Source organism: Calidris pugnax, unplaced genomic scaffold (genome assembly GCF_001431845.1).
Source record: "Calidris pugnax isolate Ruff unplaced genomic scaffold, ASM143184v1 scaffold118, whole genome shotgun sequence".
NCBI lineage: Eukaryota > Metazoa > Chordata > Aves > Charadriiformes > Scolopacidae > Calidris > Calidris pugnax.
Window position 1 is genome coordinate 1,264,860 of NW_015090855.1, and position 26,691 is coordinate 1,291,550.

Genomic DNA, 26,691 nt, shown 5'->3' on the forward strand with positions numbered 1-26,691 from the left:
TTTGAGCTACAGAATGCAGGTTCTTGTTAATTCCATGGCAAAAGGCTGCGTGTTGTAACTTGTGCTGCATTTCAGCAAGCCATCTCACACTACCTTTCATTTACTTGAGGAAAAATGTATGCACAGACATTAACTACTGTAAGTGGCGCATTGTCCTTTGGTCTTAATTTTATCTTTGGGGGTTTTAATTTCTTTAAAATACACACATAAATTATTCATTTACTTGAAATCATGCTGCATTTTTGAAACATTTGGAACCAAAGGAGACAAATTCTCAGCAATAAAATATGATCAGCTGGGTGAGGAAAAAAAAAAAAAGGAAAAAATATTCAATGGGAAAAGGAAGAGTTTCTAAAAATACCTCGTTGTTTTGCTGAGTTTGATGTGGCTTCCATTGTTCTAACCTCATTCACAAGTTTTTTCCCACCCAACCTACAACTTTCATACAAGACACACATTGTCATGGTATTGCCACAAGCCTTAGAGATTAGGGCTAGCTAAGGGGCATGAGAGCTTATGAGAGGAAACTGCATTTTCAGATAGTGTTAAGTCATTGTACTTACAAATTTTAAGAAAACATTTCCCAGTTCATGCTGAGACTGAGGTTCAGGTTGTAAACAAAATTCCAGGGCAGCCAGGAACTCCTTGTGAACACCAAGAATGTCTTCAATGTTAGAAAATAAGATCTGAAATATAAAGAGAAAAACATTACTAGCTGTTAATCTATCTGAGAGTGTTTTGTTAAGGTAGTAGACCTAAATTTTGTGGCTGTAGACTTGCTGTGATAGGATCTAAAGCAGTGACAGGGATTCATACAGAATGAATTACACTGTATTTGCCCCTTTCCTGGCCTCCTACAGAAATCTTTACTGCTGCTGAAGTACCTGCTGTAAATGAAGGTTATCTTTCCAGATACCTGAGCATGATGAATGTGAGCAACCTCTTTCAAGTCTAGAGAAGACTTCCTATGAGACCAACCAGGTGAATGGAATCACAAGGCCCAAACTCACTTTGCAGGAGATAGAAGCAGGAAGTCATTTGCCTTTCCTTCCCATGCGTTAGAAATCACTTCCTGGAAGAAAGGGACTTGAAGATATCACACACAAAGATGTAGCTGTAAATAAGAGACCAAATCTCCACCACGTGGGATCTAGCATTTCACTGCCAGGAGTACAGAACAGTGTAAAATGCTTGCAAACCACAAAAGCAGCATTTTAGAGTTCCCTTTCACTGATTTCAGTGTTTCTAACAGGCGAGTGTAATGGGATAGAGGCCCCTAGTTCAGACGTGCACTAAGAGGTAATTGTGCAATCTCACAGCTAAATGATCCCGAGCGATTTAAATATACATGTGCTAAGGGGAATAAACTGACAGGATGAAAGCTGTTATAAACACATAAGCTTTGTAAGTCGTAATCATTCTCATACGGAATATGGTGAGGAAAAAAAAAAAAAGGAAAAAATATTCAATGGGAAAAGGAAGAGTTTCTAAAAATACCTCGTTGTTTTGCTGAGTTTGATGTGGCTTCCATTGTTCTAACCTCATTCACAAGTTTTTTCCCACCCAACCTACAACTTTCATACAAGACACACATTGTCATGGTATTGCCACAAGCCTTAGAGATTAGGGCTAGCTAAGGGGCATGAGAGCTTATGAGAGGAAACTGCATTTTCAGATAGTGTTAAGTCATTGTACTTACAAATTTTAAGAAAACATTTCCCAGTTCATGCTGAGACTGAGGTTCAGGTTGTAAACAAAATTCCAGGGCAGCCAGGAACTCCTTGTGAACACCAAGAATGTCTTCAATGTTAGAAAATAAGATCTGAAATATAAAGAGAAAAACATTACTAGCTGTTAATCTATCTGAGAGTGTTTTGTTAAGGTAGTAGACCTAAATTTTGTGGCTGTAGACTTGCTGTGATAGGATCTAAAGCAGTGACAGGGATTCATACAGAATGAATTACACTGTATTTGCCCCTTTCCTGGCCTCCTACAGAAATCTTTACTGCTGCTGAAGTACCTGCTGTAAATGAAGGTTATCTTTCCAGATACCTGAGCATGATGAATGTGAGCAACCTCTTTCAAGTCTAGAGAAGACTTCCTATGAGACCAACCAGGTGAATGGAATCACAAGGCCCAAACTCACTTTGCAGGAGATAGAAGCAGGAAGTCATTTGCCTTTCCTTCCCATGCGTTAGAAATCACTTCCTGGAAGAAAGGGACTTGAAGATATCACACACAAAGATGTAGCTGTAAATAAGAGACCAAATCTCCACCACGTGGGATCTAGCATTTCACTGCCAGGAGTACAGAACAGTGTAAAATGCTTGCAAACCACAAAAGCAGCATTTTAGAGTTCCCTTTCACTGATTTCAGTGTTTCTAACAGGCGAGTGTAATGGGATAGAGGCCCCTAGTTCAGACGTGCACTAAGAGGTAATTGTGCAATCTCACAGCTAAATGATCCCGAGCGATTTAAATATACATGTGCTAAGGGGAATAAACTGACAGGATGAAAGCTGTTATAAACACATAAGCTTTGTAAGTCGTAATCATTCTCATACGGAATATGAGAAGAAAGTGTGGATACTCATACAGGAGATGGAATGCTATCTACACAGGGGGAGAAGTCCTGATGCATGGTGACACCCAGCAGTACTTACAGCCGCTGGAGGAAAGCCTGAATGGGCAGAGTAAATCCGGGGCTCTGCAGTGACATACATATTGCAGATGACATTTTCCATCACTTTGCTTTATCCATGCCACTCGCAAAGAGAAGATCTGCAGGGCAGTCAAACCAGCTTTCACACTGGAAGCAGCCTCCCAGGTCTTGCACAGTGAGTGGGTGACACTCCTGCACCCCAAAGTGCGCAGCCTGACAGAGCCAGCCTTCACCCTCCTGGCATTCCGTGTGAGAAGTGCTTGAGCCCAATTTCTTCCAACACTGCCCAAAGCACCTTGGCATAACACTAAGCTTTTCAACTTTATGCAGTGGAATTTATTCACCAGAAGTGACACTGATTCAGCCTGATGGCTGGTGATGTGGCAGTAATTCAGAAAAACAATAATCTGTAAATTAAATCTAATCATTAAAGACAGGAATGAAACCTCAATTACTGGTTTCTCTCTGGCTTTTCACGGGTAGGCAAGATCAGGAATCCAACAAGCATTCCTATCTGCACGTACCCAGGTTCAACTCTATACCTTCCGTTATTCGAGGATATTTCTCCCAAACTCCTCCTGCAAGCTGGCTGCATGTGCCGAGCAGAGCTTGCTGTATCTGCCTTGTCTTTGCTCCCCTCTCACTCCAGAAACACTGAGATATAGTAGTATGCACCATAATTAATGCATACTTGTGCCTCATAGCTCCTTTCTAGCTCTGAATAAACTAAAAGATTCCAACAGACTGAATTTGCACTGATGGGCTCTGAACAAAAATAAAGGACAGGGAGCTAGGACCATTTGACTGCTTCCACAAAACTTCCCGTGCTAATTCAAGCAGAGCATAGGATGGTTCTGTCACATGGCTGAAACTGATGTGATGACACAGTAGCCTCTGTCTGCATGGCTTTGCCAGAAGCTGTGCCAAAAGGGGATTAACAAGGAAGAGGAAAACATCTGTCAGGGATGATTTTATCCTTCAGGAGCAGTCTTTGGGGGGTACTTTTAGATCCAAGGAATATCTGTGTAATCTAATGAATTCCGTGGTGGTCAGTAGAGCTCTGCTTGCAGCAGAATTCACAGATAAGAAAAGTCACTTGAAAATCAAGGCAGCAGAGACCTTGACTGCGTGTGCTTCTATATCTAATACACAGTTACCATTTATAAGCCTCATGTGAGGATCTATGTCTGACAGCTTGTGTACGCCCTCACGCTGTACTGCCTTCAATCTACTGTATCAGTAAAATGACATCAGTGCCCTGCTGTGAATGTAGCATAACACTAACGTATCAATAGAGTTATTCCCACATGAGGCAGCCAATAAACTAAAAACAATTTTTTATGATGTTGCTGCAGCTGTTAGTCACTGGAGTACTAGTAAAATCCGGGCCTGGCACTGGACTCAATGTGGCCTTTCTGGAAGGGATGCAGTGGCCAAAGATTACTGAAATCTCCAGTGCTTAGCGCCAGCTGTAGGAGAAACCTGCAAAAATAATAATGGGAGCAACAACCCAAATTATCCTAAAAAACACTTTCTCCTTTTGCTCAGAGGTGAGTGACTGCCAGAATACCCTGTATTTTCCTCTAGACATTTCTGCTGCATGAAGAAAGAGAGGAAAAGACAGGTTTCTCCTTACATAAGCTGCCAAACCATTTATACAGTCTCTGCTACCATCTTTGCTGCTGCCAGCCACCTCATAGCTCTCTGGTGACTCAAGATACATATCATTAGCAGGCAGAGTTATCAGAAGTCCCAGCACCACCTTGCTTGTCCTGTCTGTACCAGCAAGGAGGGAGAAAGGAGAGGAAAACAAATAGCTTTCAACTTCAGGAAAGACAATAAAATTATTTGGGGTAGGGGGGGATAATATTGACTCTGATCAGGAAAACTGCGCCTTTGTGATTCTATTGCACCAACAATAGGCATAGGCCCTTTATTACTGAAGAGAAACTCTGCTACTGAAAGCTGGATATTGTAATAATAAGAATAAATGAGGTCTCGCAGTGGCCTCAAAAAGACCCCCCAGGCACTTCAAGAATGACATAAAAATGAAGCAGTACTTCCCCAGAGGAGTATGATGAAACTTCAAATACAAATACATTTAAATCAGTAGAGAAAGTACAGATTCTTCTGCACAGGCTTTGTGGGTACTGCATCTGATTATGTGGCAGTCATAATTAATATTCATTCTGATGATACATGATTAATGATAGAATAATAACTTTCTTCAACATCTGCGACTGTTCATCAAATTGGCAAATAGTCGTGTAGGTTTATTTCTCAAGCAGAGCTTGGTTTTGCTTTGGTGTGCACTTCTCTGCACACTTTTTCTTCAGCCACCCCCAAACTTACTTCAGACCCTAGATGGTGAGTTTTTGGGGAGCAGGGACTTCCAAATCTGAAGATAGCGAGAGGCAGCTCCGTAAAGCTACCAATCTGTCTTGCTACCAGCCCCTTCTGATGCTAGTTAGTCAATACTACAGCATTGCCAGCCAGTAAAACAAATAGCAGAATTGGGGGCTAAAGCCCTGCTAGGATCTCTATACACTCAGGTAATACTAGTATGGGGAGTGGAGGAGCCAGCCTTGGGGAAACGTGCCAGATGCAGTAGCGCTGGCCGGTGTGATACACCTATTATTGCTGTGCCCCACTCCCACAAATGTAAAGGGCAAAGTTTCTGCTGATTTAGGAGCTGCAGGACCAAACACAAGCTCCACAAGTAAGCCTCTAACAGCAAACAAACTGCACCCTGTCCCACTGATGATCAGGTTTCACTTGCATATATGTGTACAAGGCGTTTCGGTTTCACATGCATATGTGTACAACGAGGGTTTTTAAGCCAAATTACTACAAGAAAGTATTGCTTGTACTTACGAAAGTAATGAACAACAAGGTCTCCTGTGACCATAGGCTCTAGAGAAGCTAGCACCTCACAGCTGTCTGCTCTGTGTCCCTTATCTCTTTCCAGTGCACAATCCATGCAGGGACCTCCCCGTGCAAGGGTCTCATGTTACTTGGTCCTCTCGCAAGAACCCAAATTCCTTCCCACTAGAGCACAAAGAAATATTCTTGCCTTCTACTCATGAGCCCTATCAATTTTAGATTTGTAAAAGACAGCAGATGCAAACTGGCTAACTGAATACCATCAAGCAAAATAGACAAGGGCTGTGCATTCCCTCCCTTTCCTCTCAAAGACACTGAAAAGGCCTCTCTGTCCTCTAACCCACCATTTCACAAATCTTGCCAAAAGTTAGTATCTCTGACAACACTACACTGTTGTCAAATTTTACTGAAATTAGCTGGTGGGATGAAAAATTGCTGGAAAATGGCAGCTATATCAATGGGCCAACAGATTGACAGATAAACTGTCAACATGAGCCTCTTTTCCTTAGGGAACCAGTTAAATAATAAGCATCAATATGACATGAGGATATTCAATATTCACATCCCTGAATCTGGCCTTTCATTACATACCATTTTCCCTACCAAGCAAATGAGGGAGATAGAAGAAATACCTTAACATTCTCCTCTGTTATGTGCTTCTCGGCTTTGTCCACAGCATTCTGGCGGATCCGGTGAAGAAATGCCTGTAGATTTAAAAGAGATTATGTTCAAACGACTTGATACACTTTGATTTCACTCTTTTATATCCTCTAGGTTCCCATCAACACGGTGCAGCTGATTACCTTTAAGACTGAAAGAATGTAAACATTTACCAAATCACCACCACAGTTCTTGGACTCAGGGCTGCATTCAGGGCAACACAAAAGACATTTCCTACAATGTTGTTGGGTTTTGCCTGGCCATAAATATCTTCTCTCTGTTGAAACTTTTAGACTTAATTATTTGTTACTACCAATAAACCACAGCGAGGACCTGTTTGTTTTTTCTTTGAAGGTTTTCCCTCTCTCTAAGATGCAGCTGTTTTGGCTTCAGGAGGCAGCGTGCCTGACGCACATCAAGACATATGTCAGAAAAAGGACTGCAAAGAATGACAAAAGGACATTCATGCTGCTGGAGCTGAGGCATGTCAGAGCCATGAGCTGGGGTTATGGACAAGTTCAACAAACTCAATAGGCAGGGAAGGGAAATGGAACTTGCCAGACAGTGCCTGGGACACATTATCCTGTTCGCTCTATTTCATTTGGTTAAAAATCAACCAAAAAAAATGCTGGAACTTTTCACCTAGGCCAGGTTTCCCCTTCCCTCAGCTCTGCACAACTTTGGCTTTAACAGGGAAATCAATAAAAAGCTCCAGGCCAGATACAAATGAACAGCAATCCAAATATCAGCCTTCACAGCATAATTCTGGCTACTGGATGTTGGGACCTACTTGGATTTGCACTGAACGTACCCACAACATATTGATCCAGTAGGAAGGATCGACTGGGAAGGATCCACTACTTCAGCAACTGTTGGCTAAGGGGCACTTCTCAACGGAGAGCAGGGAATTTTACCTTCCCCAGGCATCAGCAAAGAGAGTTGCAAGTACCTGCAGGTGAGACTGAAGGGAAGCAGTGAGGACTGAATCTGCTGTGATAAACTGCATGACCCAGGCACAGAAGGGGGGAGGGTTTTCCTCTCTGTTCTTGTTAGTGGTTTCTAACCTACCTCCCACACAAAGGGGTGAGCCCCGGGGAGTGCTGTGAACAAGGAAGAAAGGAACTTTTCTTACCCACCTGAGACAGAGAGGGGAAGCAGGTCATTCCTTTGTATTTATGATACAAAGTAGCTTTGTTACAGCTGGATAATAAAAGGCTTTTAAAAGTTGAACTATTCCTGAGTAATGCCCGTGTCAGCTGATGCACGCTCAGCTTTTTCTTTTTTCCTTTTGCCTGTCGGGATCATCAGCAGCTTACAACCAGATAAGAAGCAATGTCACTGAACCAAACTTAGAGCTTCTGAATACCTTCACCTTCGGTATTTTGGTTGGAAGACAGTGAGCATGTCCCTCTGTCTTCCAGCATTAAAAGGGGCTCATCTCTGATTCTGCTTAGGCATGGCTCTCTGTCACTTGTCAGCCATTCACACTTCACAGAATAGGTGCCAATAAAAAAAGAGATTAATTAATAAGGCACACAGACCTTATATTTCTTTTTGGCCCTGGATTCTTAACTTGCTTTTGAACAAATTTCAAGGACTATAACCATGTTGCCCCTCTTCTATTGCTACACAGGAAGGAGATCCTGGCTAGATTCTAGCTAGACATGGAAAGCTTCGGGCAGGTTGTGTGGACTAAGAAGCCTGAAGAACAGATTTCTGTGACAGAATACGTGTGCCAGCACTGGAAGAGGCATTTTCTAAGAACCAGCCAGTCCACCTTGCCGATAATCTGGCCAGGATCTGCTGCAATGTTAACGTCCTGCCCAGCACCTTGGCAACAGTCAGGGAACTGTCTGAGATGAAGTGTTCAGCATGATGACTAATGGCAGGAGGATTGACAGGAATAGCTGCTGCCCTCCCACTTCAGTGTTGGGTGTGATATCTGAGCATTAATAATCAGACATCTGATTTATACGAGGTAGCACATCGTATTAAAGTCACTCATTCTCTAAAGACAAGACAGGCAGAGACTTTTCCTTGCTTTAATCACATCTCTGTTTGGAGACAACAGATCCAATTGGAACGATTAATTAATCTACACAATTAGCAGCTCTACTGGTGACTAATAGTTACCTGCATATTAGTCCCAGTATGGTGGGTCTAATAATAGAAAGCTGGTAAACAGAAGTGCAAATCACATTAGCTGTTAGAGGCTAGTCAATAAAAAAAGCAGAGTGTGCTAATCTAAAAAACAGCTTTTGTGTGACGCTTGTCTGAAAAGATCATTTAATGTGAGCGTGAGAAAGGGAGAAAAGGAGAGTGAAAAATCAAACAAAAATGAGAAAGGCAGAGAAGCGGGGAGAGAATAGAAAGGATGAAAGACATAAGAAGGAAAGAGGCAGTCAACTTTGTAGATAGTTTGTCAAATCTCCTACAGCCTCTGATTTGTCTTGATGTGCATGAACAGCAGTCTCTCCAGTAGTAATAAAACAAGACACTTACAAGAGATTTTTGGTCCTAGAAATTCAAGTGTCTACTTTCCAAAATGCAATCTCCTCCAAAAGTATCAAAACTTAGTGGATGCAGAACTATTTGTTCCCCAGTTTTCAATACCTTCCCATGTATAAACAGAATCTTTTGCAGCACATTCAAATTAAAAAGCATGATAAACACAAGCTATTAAACAGCAGCTCATAGAGCTAATGTTGCATGCCCTGTTCACATGACAACACCACTTTCTTTCCAAACTGCTTCTAGCTTGGAAAAAGCAGCTCTTTTCCCAGAGATGTTGTTCAGACATTCAGGTCAGCATTTTCCAGACTTCTCAAGTAAATTTTTGTGCTACCAGTTTTACTAGGCTCTAAGCCATCTGTATGAACACCATCCCCCTATTCACCTGGTGACAGACTCTAAGACCTATTACACAAGTAGTATGCAACTCCAGGAAACACAGCCACATGGAGCAGTATGATCTTTTATTAGACCAATTAAGTTATCTGGAAAATTAGACAAGTATTTGGGTCAGGACATAACAGGTGATGGAAAAAAAAGAGAAAGGGTGATGGTGGTGAATATTAGAAAACTTGCTATGTCATATCTTATTTATATTCCAAACCATATTGTTATGAAAGAGGTAGTAGTTGAAGGGGTAAAGGCTTTTCCAGCCACCTAAAAAGTTACTAAGGCAAATGCTTTCTCTGGCTGCTCCACCCTCTTCACGCTCTACACAACTCATATAGGAATTCAAGGGGTCTAAGTCCTTGACATTTTCCAAGAGGAACTTTCAGGGACCCCTCAGTATAACCCTCTTCATCTGCAACAGTTTTGATCTCTGCAAAAGTGAAGTCATCATCCTCCAGGAATATGTGAAAGAATAGGGGTCAGCTTTCTTGGGAGCTCTCAAAAAACGTTCCTAGGATACAGCAAGATGATCACAATCACCTTTCTGCCACAATCAAAATCAGAACCCTCTCCTGTGGCGTGCTGTTGGTTTCCCACACTCACAAACTATCAGGGATTCAGGGAAAGTCAGCAGCTTATGATACAGGCTATACTGAAACAACACACAGCAGATCAGCAACACACTGTTGAAGAGATGAACAGGCAACAAAAGTAGACTCTGCTTTCTTCTACCCGCTTGTTGTATGCTGGTTAGCACTGACATAAGGTTAAAAACTTCACATAAAAGAGATAGAAAGATGGCAGATAACGCTATATCTTTCCTCCTTATCCCCACAGATGCTACATTTGCTCTCTTGCCATTCATAGTGTTCTGCTGTGCCCCCCCCCAGGCCAGGTCTCTGAGCATCCCAAGTGGTGCTGCCTGCACAAGAGAAGAGGGGAGATGGACTGGTAGAGCCCACGGGTGCAGGACAAAACCAGGTCATGGCACAACGTAGGGAAAAAATGTGAAACCAGACTGATAAATTTTTCATTCTTCTGATAAAGGTCTGTGAAGGTCTACTCTTCTACGCGTACGTGCTAATCATTAGGAAAACCGCCCACAGAGGATTTGTTTTTGTTTAAAATTCTGCTGCTGTATCAACATAACATTTATTTGTGCACTGTGACTTGTTGCCCTAGAGGTCTGCTGCTTCCAAACTCAGCAGGCCATGTCTGATGCTCCTCATGTCATGCATAAACACAGTTTATAGTTTGTCTTACGGTACAAATGTCTTGCAGGATTCAAGCAAATCTATAACAAATTAGAATTAACAGAGTGAAATTCTTCCTTTCTGTACCATATCATGTTGGGCAAGCTCCTTCCAATAAATACTAAAACAAACATATTACAAATCTAGAACGAAATTTAGGTATAAAAGTTGATTTTTCATAGGGAAAATTAGTGTTTACCACCTTCTTTGTGGTGTAAGTAACACATGGTAAATACTAGGGATGAGGCAGTGACAGTTTGCTCATGTCCCTTCTCAAAATTCACATCTGAGGCAGATGCTTCCTCAAATGTTCAGAAATAGCAAGAGATTTCTGGCTAAACAGCAAGGCAGGCAAAGTGTACATAAGTTTAAAGGAAATGAAAGGGAGAACAGAAACAGACAAACAACGAGGCAACTGGCTGCCACATCCAGAAGGAGCAACAACTGAAAGCACAATCCTGTGAAACCCATTTTCTGAGCAGGCGACTCGAGTTTCGTATTTCCTTCAAGAAACAAGTGTGACAATTTTGTTAAACTCATCAGTGATCAGGACTGATTGAGAACAATGCGGGGATCTAGATAAGCCTAGTATTTTCAATGTTAAAATGAATAAATTGCTTTACACTTGTGCAATCAATTTTTTAGGCTTCTTGCAAGTGCAGAGACGTTTTGACTCCCAGAAAACGTGCTCACAGTGAAAAACAAAGAGGTGACATGGACAATTAACTTCATCATTTGACCATCACCAGCGTCTTCACTTTGCAACTACAGCATAGGGGCTATGCATTAATCTCGAACAATACAGAGTAAAACTTGTCATAAAGATTTGAACAAGAACTTGCAAGTGTAACTTTAATTTCTTTTTTTTTTTTGCATCACGTGAATAAGCGTTGCCACTAAATGTGGCTCTTAAATAAGCCTTTGCCTCCATTGCAGTACAAGTGAGATACCAAAATACTCCATTGTTTTTAGTAAAGCAGCTTGAAAGTCCTGTGGGAACACGGCTCTACTGAAATAGTCTGACAATTTAAAATGAATGTTTGCTGAAGTCTGTGTTTTAAGAGCAGGTGCATCCTTGCTCATGTTACTCAATTGTTAGCTTTGAACCTTGTCATCCTGATCATGCTCTTTTGCTTTCTATCAGATACACAGTTAATAAGCTAAAGCTCTACGCAGATGACAGGAAACATAAATATCCTGCATCCTACATGAGAACTGCAGTTCTCACCTGCTCTGAAGTCTGAAAGACAATTAAATAATCTCAAAATAATGTAACAATGACTGCACAGGGCTATTTATACAAAATAAATCCCATCAGAACTTTTTTCCACCCCCTTCAAAACAAAGTGTGCATTTCTACAGAAAACTAAGTTCCTTTAAGCATGTTGTAAATAACCTGAATGCAGATCTTTCACTTGCACAGTTTTAGGTTACCAACCAACTGGGAATCAAGTCACTTCAGTTGGAGGTGAAACTACTTCAGTTCTATTGTTCCTAGAATGGTCTGCAGTACTGTGCACTGTTAACCAAGAACTACTGACTTCCATCCTAGAGACAGCTGGATTTTAAAGACAGATGGAGTCATTCTTGTGTAAATTCAGACAATCAGTTTTCAAACATCTCTTACCTTCCTGGAAAAAAGCCAGCATATACGTGTATAATTCCGGGCCTGATTCAGCTTTTTCAGGTGTGAAATTTTAGTTAGGATACTGGAAATCAGAAGCAACTCCTTTGACATCAGTAGCATGTAAAAGGAGCAAGACTGAAGGAATTCTACTACTTTTAAAGAGTATAATTACTGTACCTCTTACACTGCAAAGTGGCAATCCTGTATTCACTCATTGCTCAATTACTGGCTGCTATATTAAGATTTCTATAAAAGCACATTTTTAATTATCAGTGTCTGGTAAAGGAAGAAAGAACTTCAGCATCAGATGAGTGCATTATACTGAAATTCCTGCATAGAGTATTTCACCTATGAAGAATATTTTTCTCTAGATCCTCTTAAAACAATAAAGAGCCACAGCTGTGAGAGAGAGCAACTCTGCAAAAAGTAGCTCAGATCTACAGCCAAATTAATTCATCAGAAAACAGCTGAACAGGGACTTGCCTGGTAGGCAGAGGTGTTTAGTAAGAGGAAATAGCATCAGAAATATCTTTTATTGCCCTAATTTCAGGCTTCCTGTGTATCAAATCGGCTTTAAAGCCTCAAAGCTTATTGGTACGTATTTATTTTTTGATCTAGTCCCTGAAGAGGAACTAAACTATTAGCTAACCAAGATGATTTCAAATAAAAAATAATAAAAAAAGGAAGCAGCAGCCATGTACATTACAGAGTATCAAATGCATTCTCTGTACACAAGTCAGGAGGTCTGAGGTGGGAGTCTGCATCACTGCCTACTGCTAATTAGAAGGTCAAAGATCAAACCAACTCTACTGGACAGTTTTTAAAATGACACTTCTTTTCCAAAGATCACAGCCCTTACATAATCTTGGACTATGTTAGGCATGAAACGAGATGAACTACTTACACTGATCACCTATGCTCTATGATACTCATTTCACTATTTTTGAAAGCAAAAATGAAGATCTCTGTCTTCAGAAATATTACCTCCAGATCCCTGGGGACAACGTCTTTCTTGCTCATATGCCCCATCTCCACCCCCACACACCCACACTTCCTTCTTTTAAGAGGATTTTTTTCACTCCAGTGTTGTCATTTAGAATAACAAGCAATTCACACACACAAAAGCATGGATGTTACAGCATGAATCATCTCTGCCCACAGAAGACTACATGGCCTTTTGCAAAAAATAAGTAGAATCCATCTCAGGTGAAACTGCGAAGAACATCGGACAAAAAAATGCAAAATCCAGATGTATCACAGGGGAAAGATCTTTTTATCTGAAGCATACTTTCAACAGGTAATTTTTTATAATTGCATAGATATATAAGCAATAAATGCATCTATACATATTACAAAACTTCCACTGATACTGACAATTTAATAAACATTAACTAAGCACTGACCATGGCAATCTGAAACCTCTTCCTCACTTCTTAGTCTGACATATGGTGAATCTTGATAAATGCCAAATGCAATATAAAAAAGGATTCAAAAACTCAACTGTTTAAAATTATGTAAGGGCATGTATGAATAAAATGCTTGAATAAATAAACCAGATTATGTCTTTATATACTACATAAGAGAAATAGCCACTTCTTATGTAAGCTATATGCCCGAGATATTTTCAAAAATCAAACTGATTTGTCCTTAATCAATCCTGCATTTTAAGGCTCATGCAGTTATGACCACACTTGACTGATTTATCTTATATCTGTCTTGCCATTGAACATTACACTGTCTATAACATCAAAGTTAATGAAAACCAGTTGCAAAATACTGGCATTGGGTAGCACTGGGGTTTTCAGTGGTGCTTGAGGGAGTCAGACATTCCAACTACTTTTTACTTATTTTTCACCCTTTTGACATGTGTCCACCACAAAATGGTTTCCGTCAGCAAATTACTGTGGCTAAGATTCACCTCATCTCATGGCACCCACCTAAAAGCTAAAGCCTACACTATGATAGGGATAGAGGTTCCCTCTAGGTCAGAAAGCAATGGGCAACTTCAGAGGCTGAGTCACTGCACTCTGGGGGTGATGTTTAAGAGGAAAGGCTGAACTGCCCTCTAGAAATGCCCTTCTCTTTCCATCAAGAGAGCGCCTGGGTGACAAGGTTAGATTAGACCACCCTCCTTGCCTGCACCAGTTCCACAGCATCTGCAAATACAAAGTTCCAGGGCAATGAGTGTTACTGAATGGTTTCTACAAGTGAACCAGTGACTGTCTCTCTCAGCATGGATGCTACGATCGTGGGGGCACTGCAAGTTGACACATGCAAAATTAATGTGCACAGACATTCTCAGCACGGTAGCATTCTGGGACTCATCACAAGCAAACTGATCCAGCAGCATTTTCCAGAAAAAGAAATTCATAAAAAAAGCTCCAAAAAGATCCCAGACTATGTCTGTATTTCCAATGTACTGATGTTTATAGCGGAATTCTGCAACAACAAAAAAAAAGGTCAGACCAAATTCATTCATGCATTGACTGATGAGGGAAGGTGAAACCAAAGGGAAGTGAGAGTGAAATATGTTGCAGTGTTTCTCACTCCAAAGAGAGATCCCTTTCTTAAGGACGGTTTGTTTTCATTTGAATTACAAAAAACTTTTTGTGAAGTGAAAGCAAAGCTGGTGCTGCAGAGGGACCCATTGTCTCTGCTCTACCACCGCCCTGACCTCCGCTACCCCCTCCTCCCTCAGTCACTAATATTTGCATCCTCAGACAGGTCAGAAGATCCCAATTCATCTCAGGGCCCAAAAAAAGCTAAATTTTTCACCTCTGAAATCCTTCAGGACTCATTTCTACTGATTTCTTCGTATCTCCTGCACCCGTCTCTCTACTCTGCTTCATGCTCTCCCTCCTCTCCAATACTACTCCTAAATCACTGAATATTTTCCTTACTGTAGATTTTTTTAAAAAACACCTCCTGTCCTTTGCAGAACCACAGCTTCTGTGAATATCTATCCCTGTATGACTCCAGCCCCTTTTTATTATCAACAGAAAATGTATTTGTTTGGATTTTCAAAGGAGCTTAAGAAAGTTATGTGCCTAATTCTCTCCAGCCTTTGGAATATTCTCCATTTTATTGGCTTTTTCATGTCTTTCACCCTGTTTTAAAATCATGAGATGACTTTGATCCTCTTTTTGCACTGTGGAACTCTTCAAAATGTTTTCAGGATGTAGTTTGTTTGAACAGTGCATTTTACTTCGTTCCTCTCTTATGTATAGGAATAAATCCTGACAAGTCTGTGGCTGCTTAGCCCTTATGTTACTTTTATTAAGTAAACAACATATAAATACTGCAGGATTTGACCCATATTGCTTACATTCACTATGTCCATAACAGAGAGCAGCCTGCAGACTGCAACCAGTTCTAGATTAGTGATGTCTCCAACAACTAATATCAGTACCAGAGAATGTTTAATCAAGTTTCAGGCTCTACACAGCTACTCCTTTTTCAAGAGGGAGATAGAAGCATCAGAGTGACTAGAAACATCGAGTAGTCTCCAAAAATAGTAAAGTCCAGATATTGAATACAATTGTATAAAAAACTGGAGTTTCTTAAATTAATATTTCAAGAACATTAATATCAGAAAGACTACTCTCTCCCTTTTCTACTCTTTCCAATGATCATGTCTTAATACATTAAACACTAAATAGACAAGACAGAAAAACTTTTTCCATGGAACTTTTTTAATTAGTTGCAACATAGGCTAGGACTTTGCCAGTGTTATTCCCTCAGCATGATCATAAAGAATAGATAAAAGTTTTAAAAATGTTGAATCTTGTCTTGCGTACTCAATTTCTGAATGTGTGTAATGAACTGACCGTTTCAGAGCCACAAAGTTAACAATTTTACTTCAAGTGCATGGTCAGGCACAGAACAGCCAAAATGTGAGTAGACCCACCTGACAACTTGGCCCTTAGTCTTCCAACTGAGTTTATGTGACGATATTGAATAATATCGATTTTCAAGCTTAGATTGAATCCCTGAGCTAAGTGAAGCAGAGCAGTTCAGCTTACTGCCATCAGGTTCACTGACACTTGTTCTAAATTACCTTGTGAATCTACACTGGGCTCAAGTACCATGATCTTGGGTGACTCACAAACTTGATCTACGTTGCAAACATGTAACAAAATCCCAGGATCCTATTTCACTAGGAACATTTTGTCTGTGCCCAGCTGATGTGTACTGAGAGTCTCATAAACCAGTTTAGCACCAGACTTTGGATCTAAATATTGAGATTGCTTCTGCAGGTATCTTCTCAAGAAGGTTTCTGCCTGACCTCAATTCACGTGTATGTAAGTGGCTAACAAGCTGAACGAACAGTACTCCATGCACTGACTTACACACAATGGATTTCTGTCAGGTTGTGTATCAAATCGAACTCTCAAATGCATGCATAATCTATAAATATTTGTGCTCGATTCTTAAGTTTAAAAGGACCAAAGAGTACAAGCTGACTGAGCAGAATTGTACCTTCCCAACTGATAAAATTCAGAGCTACAAAAGAAGCAAATAAAATGTCAAAACCAGAACATTTCACCTTAGAGAGGTCCACAGAAGTATTTGCAGCAGATCCGTACGTGCACTCACAGGTTTCCTATTAACCCACGTTCACAGCTGAGGTAACATGGGAAACGTTGAAATCTGTAGGCGCCTTACCCAGAAAACTAGTACTGGAATTGGCAGCAACTGCTAGAAATCCCAGTGAAACTGTCCTGATTTCCTGATTTCAAGCATATTGGCCACCAGATTTTAGGCAGCAAGTAGTAATAATTCATTTGAGAATCACTATGCAGGTACACTACACACAGGTGCAGTCATGGGTCAACAGACTGAAATTCCAAAGTTATTTCTAGTTCAGGAGGCTACCCTGGTATCTGCCTGCACAGTGACTGCAGTCAGCTCCCCCCAGGCTCCTTACAAGCAGCAGTGTTCCTATGGGCTCCCTGGCTGGGGCTGTAAAACCTTATGGAACTTTTCCCCCTTGAAAACCAGCAACTGGGGCTCTGGTGCAGCACACAGGCACTAGCATTCCTGGCCTTTGGAGCTTGAAATTCCCTGCTGGGAGAAATCTGCTAAAGTGGCTGTGGTGTGACAATGGGGAAGGCAGCACAAATTCCACAAAAGGCCGTGACGTCCTGGGATTCTCACCGCTGGAGCCTGAAGAGAGTGGCTGTTTCTCTGTAGCCTGGGAAAGGTTTCCAAGAACTTCAAATGCATGGAAAAATACGTGATTCGGTGAAAAGGAGTAGAATCCCAGAAGGGGAAGGGGGAGGAGAGGGGAAAAAAAGAGGGAACTCCAACTGCCTCAAGCCTTTTCTGTTAAAGGCAGCATGGGCTGGAATCTCTCTCCCCCTCTGACTGCAGCACAACGGATAATGTGTGGTTCATGCAAGTTGGGCTGCTTTCAAGAAGTGAACAGCACATCAAGCTCTCCCTGCTAGGAATTCTCCCACCTCATAAAACCAGTGGTAACGGTATGTTTATTTGTGAGCTAAAGGATTAACCTGCTGCAGGTAAACGGCAGGGAAAATTAATCTCAAGAAGGATGCTGAGCTGAATTTTCATCTTCCCCACACAAAGGTCACAGGCAACGTCACACATCACTGCCCCTGAAATCAATGAAAGAAGAGTTTAGTCTCTAATTTATTGTCTTTATACAAACTTCTGGTTAGGCCATGCTATATGTCTTCTGAGAACAGAAAGTATCTGTTTACAGAGCTATTGTTTCTATATTTTGACTACACAGTAAATATTTTTCTGTATTACAATTTCATAATTCACTAAAGAACAATGGTGTAAATAAGTATGAAATGTCCCTGGTCTCTGATCAGTTCACCAACCTCTCTATAAGAAAGCACAGGGAATAAGCACTTAATGCACCTTTTCTATCCAAGCACTCAGGCTTTTTCACTCAACTTTGATTTAAAAAAGAACAAAAACAAATAAACAAACAACACAGTTTTGTCTGGTTTCAGCTACACCACGATTTCACCTCAGGAGAGGTATTTCCAGGCAACAGGGCAGGAAGTATTTCAACATTTGACTAAATCTAACTAGTCAAAAAAGCTGTTAAATTAAGAGTTGGGTTTTGTTTGGTTTTTTTTTTTTTAAAAAAAAAAAAGAAACACAATGCATTTATGCTTCCTACCACAGAAAAGAAAGAAACACAGCTTCAGAGCTGCCACTTTGCATATGCTGTACTCTCAGTCGGTGCTCGCACACCACCACTGATTATGGTTGCATGCAGAGAAAGTGGGTTGCATACACAGCTGCACCTTGCAAAACCTGCCTTGATGGATTTGCAATTATTTACACACACACCCCCAAAAAAAAAAAAAAAAAAAAAAAAAGGAAAAAAAGAAAGAGCATCTTTCACATGTTGGTTTAAAAGAGGAATTAGAAAAATTAACCTCACAAGCACATTTTTCGTCACCAGCCCTGAGCAGGAACAAACAGTTCAGCTGATGAAAAGCTGCTTGCTGAAAGTGAGCTGATCTGAGCTGGTTTTCCCAACTGAGCCCAATCTAACAATGTCTGCACCGTTTTAAAGTGTGCACCATCTGACCACAGCTGTTCACGGTGATGACACACAGTGCTTTTCACCCACCTTTCCCATAGCAAAACAGAGTAGTAAGGAAAGACTGAACTGGCCAAACAAGCAGGAGAAAATCCTCAATTAATCATGAAATATGATGCCAAATTTTTAACCAAACCAGAAATCTTCCAGAATACAGACAGTGGCATTTAATGGCCTTGCTTTTTTCCCTTTCTCCTTCCCAAAGAGCACTACACTCCTAACCTCTACAGAGAAGCACAAGCCCACTGCAGAGTGCTCTGGAGCCAACCCCTGACCACAGAAACATCCTCAGAGTTTACAGACTTAAAATACTTGGGCTATTCAAAAAAGCACCAGATTGGAATGCCTAGCCAGACCTAAATTCTTCACTGCATCCAATAATCGACAGTAACCTGTCCCATTCCTTCTCAGACAAATGGAAAATTATGCCATTTTGCCAGGTCAAAGAGCTAGACAAGAGCTCAGTCTAAAAATATCGCCTGTTCTACTGCCTCAAGCCAGCCAAAGAGCTGGGTTTCATAGTTCCCCTTCATGTACATTTATTTTGTTGTGACAGACTGAAGAAAAGCTCCCTCTCATTGTGGCATTTCTTCTCTGCACACATGTTCTTGCAGAACACAATCATATCACACACAGGCTTAACCCCCAGCTTCCTCTGAATCAGAGCAAAGAATCAGACCATTATATTTTAAACATAAAGGGGAAGTTGAGCGAGAGAGAAGCTTGCTAGCAGCCCCTGAGCTGAAGGGCTCCAGCAAGCAGAGTGCCCTCCCCAGCATTCCCATGGCCTCTGACTTGTTTTGAATGTTTGCAAGGACATACTAGTTCTGCCTGGGTACGTATGAGGATGGACAGGGCTCTCTTCACTATAGGCTACATTAAAAGGTCATCTTCACTTGGAGCTATTTAGAACTGAGGGGTCAAATGTTCTGTGCTGTGTTAGGAGGGCGGTGTTGAAAGTGAGCTCGCAGTTGTGTTTCTAATTTATTCTAGAGTATATTCTACAGTAAGGCTAAAAATGTAGTTTTGGTATCCATTTGCTCTTTCTTTACAGAGGTGCAAATAGATGGAAAAACTTAAAAGGAATGAATTACAAGAATTTTAATTTTGCTATAAGTGGCTTTATGATCAAAACAGTTTGTTCAAAGTATTCTGATGTTTTTAAATTAAAAACAGCTAAAGTTTTAGTTCCCTTCATCCAAAGTCAACCGAGTTACATTGCTGGGAGATGTGAAGCACATCAATCCAACTTACATTTCTGGAACCTGCCCTTTTCTCAATAACACCACAGGTTTCTCCCTTGCATTGCAAAAAAAAAGAAGAAAAAAAAAAAAAAGATTAAAGCAGCTTAGGGCCCTATCACTTGGACAGTCCCCTGAAAATTGTAACAACTATTTTTAGCACAGGTAGTTCATACCTGCAGACCTGGAACTCGGATGAGATACAACCACCCCCAACCAGCCACAGGAATTGTCCCTGCTAAGAAAAGGACATTGACCACTGGCCTACGTGCCAGTGCACTGACTGGTGCATTTAGCAGCCCATTCATTCAGCCTGCCATTTTCTCTTCTCAAATATTTTCCCCTCAGCTGCCTTTTCATTAGAGGCTGAATAGTAGCACCTACTGTCTAGCCAAGAAATTCACACAAGGAGTTCCCTTTGGAGCTGATACTCCTGCCATTCATCCTGTCTGTCAATGCGCCGGCTCCCCATCCAAGCCCATCGTCAGTCACCTCAGACACCGCTGGCCCTGCTCCCCCCATGACCCATCTCTACCAGGCCAAAGAACAAACCTCTAAATATGCTGCCAAAGCCCAGGTCCATGCTGAGCCAAAGCAAATAGCTTATTTAACACTTCATCCACCACGTTTACACACTGGATTGAATTTAGCCTTTGCGAGAGTCCTAACCGCATCTGTGAACTCAGCTGATTGCCAGTTACTGAGTGCTCATACATAGCAGGGCTTTTATTTGTAATAAAATATTTAGAGTGGAAAAACACCCCAGAATTTAATAAAAGCAACAGTCTCAGATTGCCAATGACTTGTGGTGCATCTATTCAGATGCTCGGAATTCCCTACATAAATAAAGCTGGACTTTCAAGTTCTGCCAATTAAATAAATGCCCGTTTTAACTCAGTTTTGTATTAAAACAGTAACCAATTTTACTTATACAAAATAAAGTGTGAGGTCCTGGAATTGTAAATAGGGTCCATTTGTGGATGTATTTTCACACAGTTACTTTGCCTAAATAGCTGACTGTTCAGAGAAAAAACACATCCAATTTGTATACCTAAGCACAACTGCATAAGCCAACTTAAAGGCAAAACGCACATCAAAAGCAGTTAGACATCTGAGTTTTAAGGTGTTGGTCATTCCCATAGAAAATACAATAGATATAAAAGCTTTTTAGGAATAAGTGTTTATAAAAAAACTACCCTGAAAGCTAGAATAGAAGCAGCATCTTTTCTAGAAGTTTGTTTCAGCCTTCTCATACTGTGAAGATCCCAAGAAAAGAATTCTGGATGCTCAATACAGGATCCTCTATTAAAACCTTTTTTGTTTTTATCTGAGCCATGAACGAAGTTAAGGAACTGTGTTTAAATGCACTACAGATGGTGGGTAAAGCAGAGACAGGAGTAAAAGTGGGACTGTAACACTTCCTTCTCCGCTAACAGCCCGAGCAGAGTTGCCTGCTCTCCGTACCCTGAGAAATCACTTCTCTGACCTGGAAGAGCCCATCTTCCTGTTTCCATCTATGACACTGAAAGCTGTCCTGTGGTTTTCTCCAGCCTAGGTATTAAAGAAGCAATACAAGATGGAAATAAGGGCATGATTCCACAGGTAATTACACCAGCCAAGACCCCCTCTGCACCCAGTCCTTGGCTGCACATTCCTACCCTCTGCCTTATACCAACACTGCTGCTTATGCAATTAGGCAACTGCAGCCTGATTGCAGCTGGCTGAGGTAACTCAAACAGCCAAACACTAACCACGCAAAAATTAAGTAATTCCCTTACAGCCACCTTAGCTTCCTGAACTGCCTCACTGCCCACCCACCTGAGCATTACTGCCAGTATCTGTAAGCAAGTGAGACACAAGTTAGAGCTGTTTGAGCTACTGCACCCACAGCTCTCTTTATGCTTTCTAAAAGTTACCCTGGAGAGCACACATCTTCCAGTAGAACACAGTAAGCTACTCATGTGAAACTGGGGAGACAGCGAGGACAGGGCTGCAATGCTCAGTCTAAACTGGGGTTTAGATCTACATCCTGCCTCTGAAGCCCAGTACAGCCCAGCAGAGCAGGACAGCTGTCCATTCTGCATGCATCAAGCCCAAAGTGACAGGAGAACTTGCTCCACTACATTGTACGTCTTGCACACTTTGGGACTATAAAGTAAATAACACAAGCCTAAGGGTTTCACTGTAACATCCTGTGGCTAACACCCTGCTGGTGTGTGCACGAGAAGTGTTAATTGAGTGGCAAGTACATGTAAGCAAGCAGCATGGCTAGATATTCAGGGCGGGGGATGGCACAGGGCTTTTCTAAAAAATTTTCAAAAGCAAAGACATGTGGCTTCAGCAAACCTTCTCCAACCATCCACTCAAGTACAAAGAGGTGCCTTGATTTCAACACTTTGGCTCTTTTCCTGTTGAAATGGCAGCCTGTTTGACCTTAAACTATAACAAGTAACAGGCAGCTCAGCAGTGATGAAACTACAAACAAAACATGGTATCCATCTCTCAGCAATCTAAGGACCTTCCCTGTACTTAATAAACTTCCCAATTGCATATTTTATTTTATACAGTGCTACCTGTTTCATTTTCCCCATTTGTTTCTTTGTGTTTGGTTTTTTTTCCAAAGTGTACACTAGGCTTCTTGACTTTGGGACATGTCTCACTTTGTACCTGCTAACCTGGAGCACAAAGCAGCGGGCAAAGACTCAACATCTCCTGACAGATGCTTCCTGCTTCCCACATTTAAGCACAGGAAAGCCTTGGAGACGTAACTCAGGTCTTGCCTACACTGAGGGATTGGTTTTGGTCATGACCATCAGGCAGCCAAACCCAAGTTATCCTTCTCGCTTGACCCTAATGTATACAAGACAAACTGCTGGAAGCCTCAGTTGGCACTAGAACAGCTTACTCTGGTTTTGTTAGGGAAATCAGTGCAGACAGGAACTTTTATCACTGTGCAAAAGGTTTGCACTGGTGCAGCTTCAGGTCTGCTCAGCGATGGCTGTGAGCCAGGCAAAGTCATGGCCTCGGCGTGGCCAAAGGCAGAACTGCTGCTGGATGTCTTGGGAAGAAAACTCAGCCAGAGGGAAAACACTACCTGCTAGTCTCCCAGAGAGGGAGCAGAAGGGAAGCAAAATGAGAAACAAAGAATCTTCAGGGCACTTCACTGAACCTTGAAAAAGCAATACACAGCTCCGACACCAACCTTCCGGACAACATAAACACAGCCATGCCAAACATCAGTGGCTTTTTCTTGCTGTCAGCCACCCACTAAAGACAGAAAGTAGGCAACACAAAACACCCGTGCAAAACACTGAGAAACCACAGCAGGAAGTAATAAGCATAGGATGTCATAAGAAGTCTTTATGTTCATTTTACTTATTCTTTAATTCCCCTCCAAAAACCTAAAACCTCCTTCAGGGCAATGCACATACCTGCATGCTCTACTCAAAAAGCCTCACAGCTGAAAACACACCACCATTATAGCCAGGTGCCCGTGTACAATTCAATTCTGATGCTTGCTATCTATTCAGTTTTGATAGAAAATATGGTCTGTCATGCCATGAGTGCCTTTAGATTTGAGTACAACCTGTAAGAAGCCAGCATTGCAACCCCTTTATATATACCTGGCAAGACAGCCAGTTTTTTGATTTAGAGTTCCCCACACTTCCCCCAGCAGCAAAGTCCTCAAGGCCACACATGACACCTCCATGGGAAATGGCTGCTGCCTGCTCTAATACTTTTCTAGTGACTCCTGGCTTTCTCCAGCAAGGAATCCAAACCTTTGTTGGCTTCACTTACTGCTCTGGAAAGCAACATAAGGCAAGATGTGATTACCCACAAAAGTCTATGTGCTATTTCTTGTGTTGTGACTTCTAGCAACTGGAGCAGAAAACAGTAAAAGCCAAGCATTTTATTACTGCTTGCTAGATATAGAAACTGTATAGAGCCTCGTAATTTATTAAAGACTACTGTAAAGCTATGCATGGTCATCTAGTTTCAAAGGTCAATGCATGTGGACTGGTTGCCCTGGGGGATCTTCAGTGAGTATCCATCCCACAACCCTGTCTGAGCTATAAACAAGTAAACTGGGTGACAAAAATCACATGCTGTAACTTCTGGGTAACTCCATCAGAACGGGAGAACTTCTTGAGAGAAAGACAAGGAGAGATCACCCATCACATTGATCAGAAGCAAATGCTCTCTTTCAAAGGAGGAATCCACGAATTCCCCCTTATGCTGGCACTGTATCTCAGCCATGCTGCCTGAGCCCTTCAGCACTATAAACAGACTAAGAGGGTGGTGAACCACTTCCTACACGGGGATTTCTCTCCAGCAACATAAAAACAAGGCTCAGCCTGTGATGTACACATTAGAATGCTCATTCTAAGAGAGTCTTAAGAGGAAGAGTCTTCCAACTTCTCTCCTTCCACTTCTGGTTTTCTACTTGTTCTGATAAAGGGCTCGGTGCTCTAACTCTGCTGTATCTGAATGCCAGGAGCAGCAAAACACCAGCCTGAAATGACACTTTGGCATGCAAAGGTGTCACCAAAATACATAATGTTTGTTAGTTTGAAAAGCTGCTTTGGTCAGATGGAAAGAGATATTAAGGGTAATTATCAATACAGATGCACAGACTGAGATGCTACAGACATGGTGAACTACTCCGTACTCACTGCCTGGATTGACTCTCACTTAATTGGTTGCTCTTCCCTCCTTGGTACCACGCAATAAAGGATCAATCTGTTTCAAATGCACATGCTGATTGAACTGGCATCATCCTACAGAATTAAGAAGTGTTGACCTCAGCCTTAAAGGTGGCAGGTCCTTTCATACTGATGGGATTTCTGGCTCATTATCATAGTGCTAATTTACATAGCTTTCATCATATTGCTCCTGATGCCTTGTCAATTACTGAATGTAGAGGCAGGCTGGTACCTCATCTTCATCTTACCCCTTGCCCTGGAGCAGCCAGCAATGCTTCTAATTACAGAAGAACTATCACAAATCAAACTTTATCTTTAGGGCAGAACTCTTAAAGGAATGAACCATGCATGCAGGGATGCCAGAAATCTTCTGAGATATAACCCATGGCCTTGAATCCAAGGTCCTTGTGTGCATTATAGTGCTGCTGGCACTTTATATGGGAGGCAAGAAGCTAATGGCAGTGACTGTTCAGGATCTAGCTGATTAATTATAGTCCCATACTTACAAAACCTTCCCATTATCCTACCATTCTCTTCAAAATGCATTGCTTTTCACTAAATAACATTATAACTTTACTACTATAACAAACAATATTAAGCCTTATTCCCCAAACGAAGTAGAACAATTTCTAGGAAATCCCTTTCTTCCATCATAGAAAATAAAACATGTCAGCATCTTCTAAGTATTTTATTTAATAATCATTTCCATTTAATTAAAAGAATTTATTTTTGAGATCGGAATGCTGAAGCCACATAATAACCACATGGTCATTACAGAAAAATCTGTTTTAAGTGCTTCTTGGTTTTGTTATCTTTTCCACAAAAGCTTAATAAATCACCATCATATTTGCAAGGGAGGGATGGTGTGATCCAAGCAAATTCTATGCAAAATATTAGAATATTTTAAACTCCTCTGTAAAACAAATAGAGCATTGATTGTATTAAAATAGGTAGAAACTTAGTCATTTCAGGTAATTATGAGAGGAATGTTGATCAGAAACTGGATAACAAAGCAAAAAAAAATAAATTGTACAGCTAGGCATGGACAAAGACATGTTATAGATACTGAAGCCCACTGTTCTCATCAAAATAGCTTCATGATACCTATATACGTTTCACATTGAAATAACAATTATCCAAAAGGGCCTGTTAAAAGGAGGCACAGCACAAGTGGCAATTTCCTTCCCAGAATTCAAACTTCTTTCCTTCAGCCTTTTCCAGAAACAGCAAAAGGAACAATAGAGAATATGGGTGAAGGAGAAAGGCAGATCTGTAAAGAAGTGAGGGAGGTGAACAGAAGGCCAACTTTTCCTTACAAAGTTTCACATACGGCCCTGGCATAAGACAGCACTGGAGTGCGAACTACCCTACATCTCAGTGGAGAGACTTCGGAGAACCCTTTTTAGAATGTGCCTAAATGTTGTCCCAGAAATTATTAATTAATTTTTACCTAAGCCAGAATTAAATGCTGTCTTTGACATGATTAAAAAAGTTATGATGGCAACACAAGCACTCCCCAGGAACATACATACCTTGCCAAGATTTCTATGCTCCATTGTTTCTTTTCTCGCTCTTTGATAAATCTAGCTATAACATCCTTGCTGTTGGGTTTACAATATGACAGGATGTTATGACCTAGTTTAGAACATATATCAGAACATATATCTATATCAGAAGCTAGTTGCTCTCCTCATTGGAGAGTCTCTTCCCAGCCCTCATGAGGGCAAGAAACAATCCACACCAACTCCACGTGGTCAGTTCATGGACCTCTCTCTAAAGACAGCAGTCACACTTGACTGCTCTGTGCCTTTGGGTTCACATTACTCCAAGATACACTCTTAGGTTTAGGATCTGGCAAGATCTGTTCTTCATGGTCTTGATGCTTCCACATTCTCTGCATCTGGATCTCCAAATTTCATGTTAAGCACTCACCACCTACCTCTGTCAGAAAGACATTTAACATGGGAACTCCCTGTTGGGAAGACACCATGGGGACATGGCTTGTGTGTCAGACCACCAATGCAAGTTACAGCTGGTTAAAAAGGACTTTAATTTTATAGAAACAAAATACCTATGGCTTATACCAAGGTTTATGTTTTTTGTATAAACAAGTACACAAACATGTGTACATCTTAAGGTACTCTAACCCTCTCTACACTTTCCCTCTCTTTGGTTG

The 26,691-nt window shown here is 41.2% G+C and overlaps 1 protein-coding gene across 1 annotated transcript in view; it reads right to left on the bottom strand.

Annotated features, from left to right (window-relative positions):
• PREX1 (phosphatidylinositol-3,4,5-trisphosphate-dependent Rac exchange factor 1) overlaps positions 1–16,073 on the bottom strand; it is a 104,536-nt gene extending 88,463 nt beyond the window's left edge. Inside the window, exons 1-4 of the mRNA XM_014943651.1 lie at positions 16,043–16,073; positions 14,177–14,424; positions 6,177–6,248; positions 1,700–1,822 (exon numbers count right to left, since the gene is read on the bottom strand). Coding sequence (XP_014799137.1) covers positions 1,700–1,822; positions 6,177–6,248; positions 14,177–14,424; positions 16,043–16,073 — 474 coding nt within the window. The remainder of the gene's footprint in view (positions 1–1,699; positions 1,823–6,176; positions 6,249–14,176; positions 14,425–16,042) is intronic.
• Positions 16,074–26,691: the final 10,618 nt, after the last annotated feature.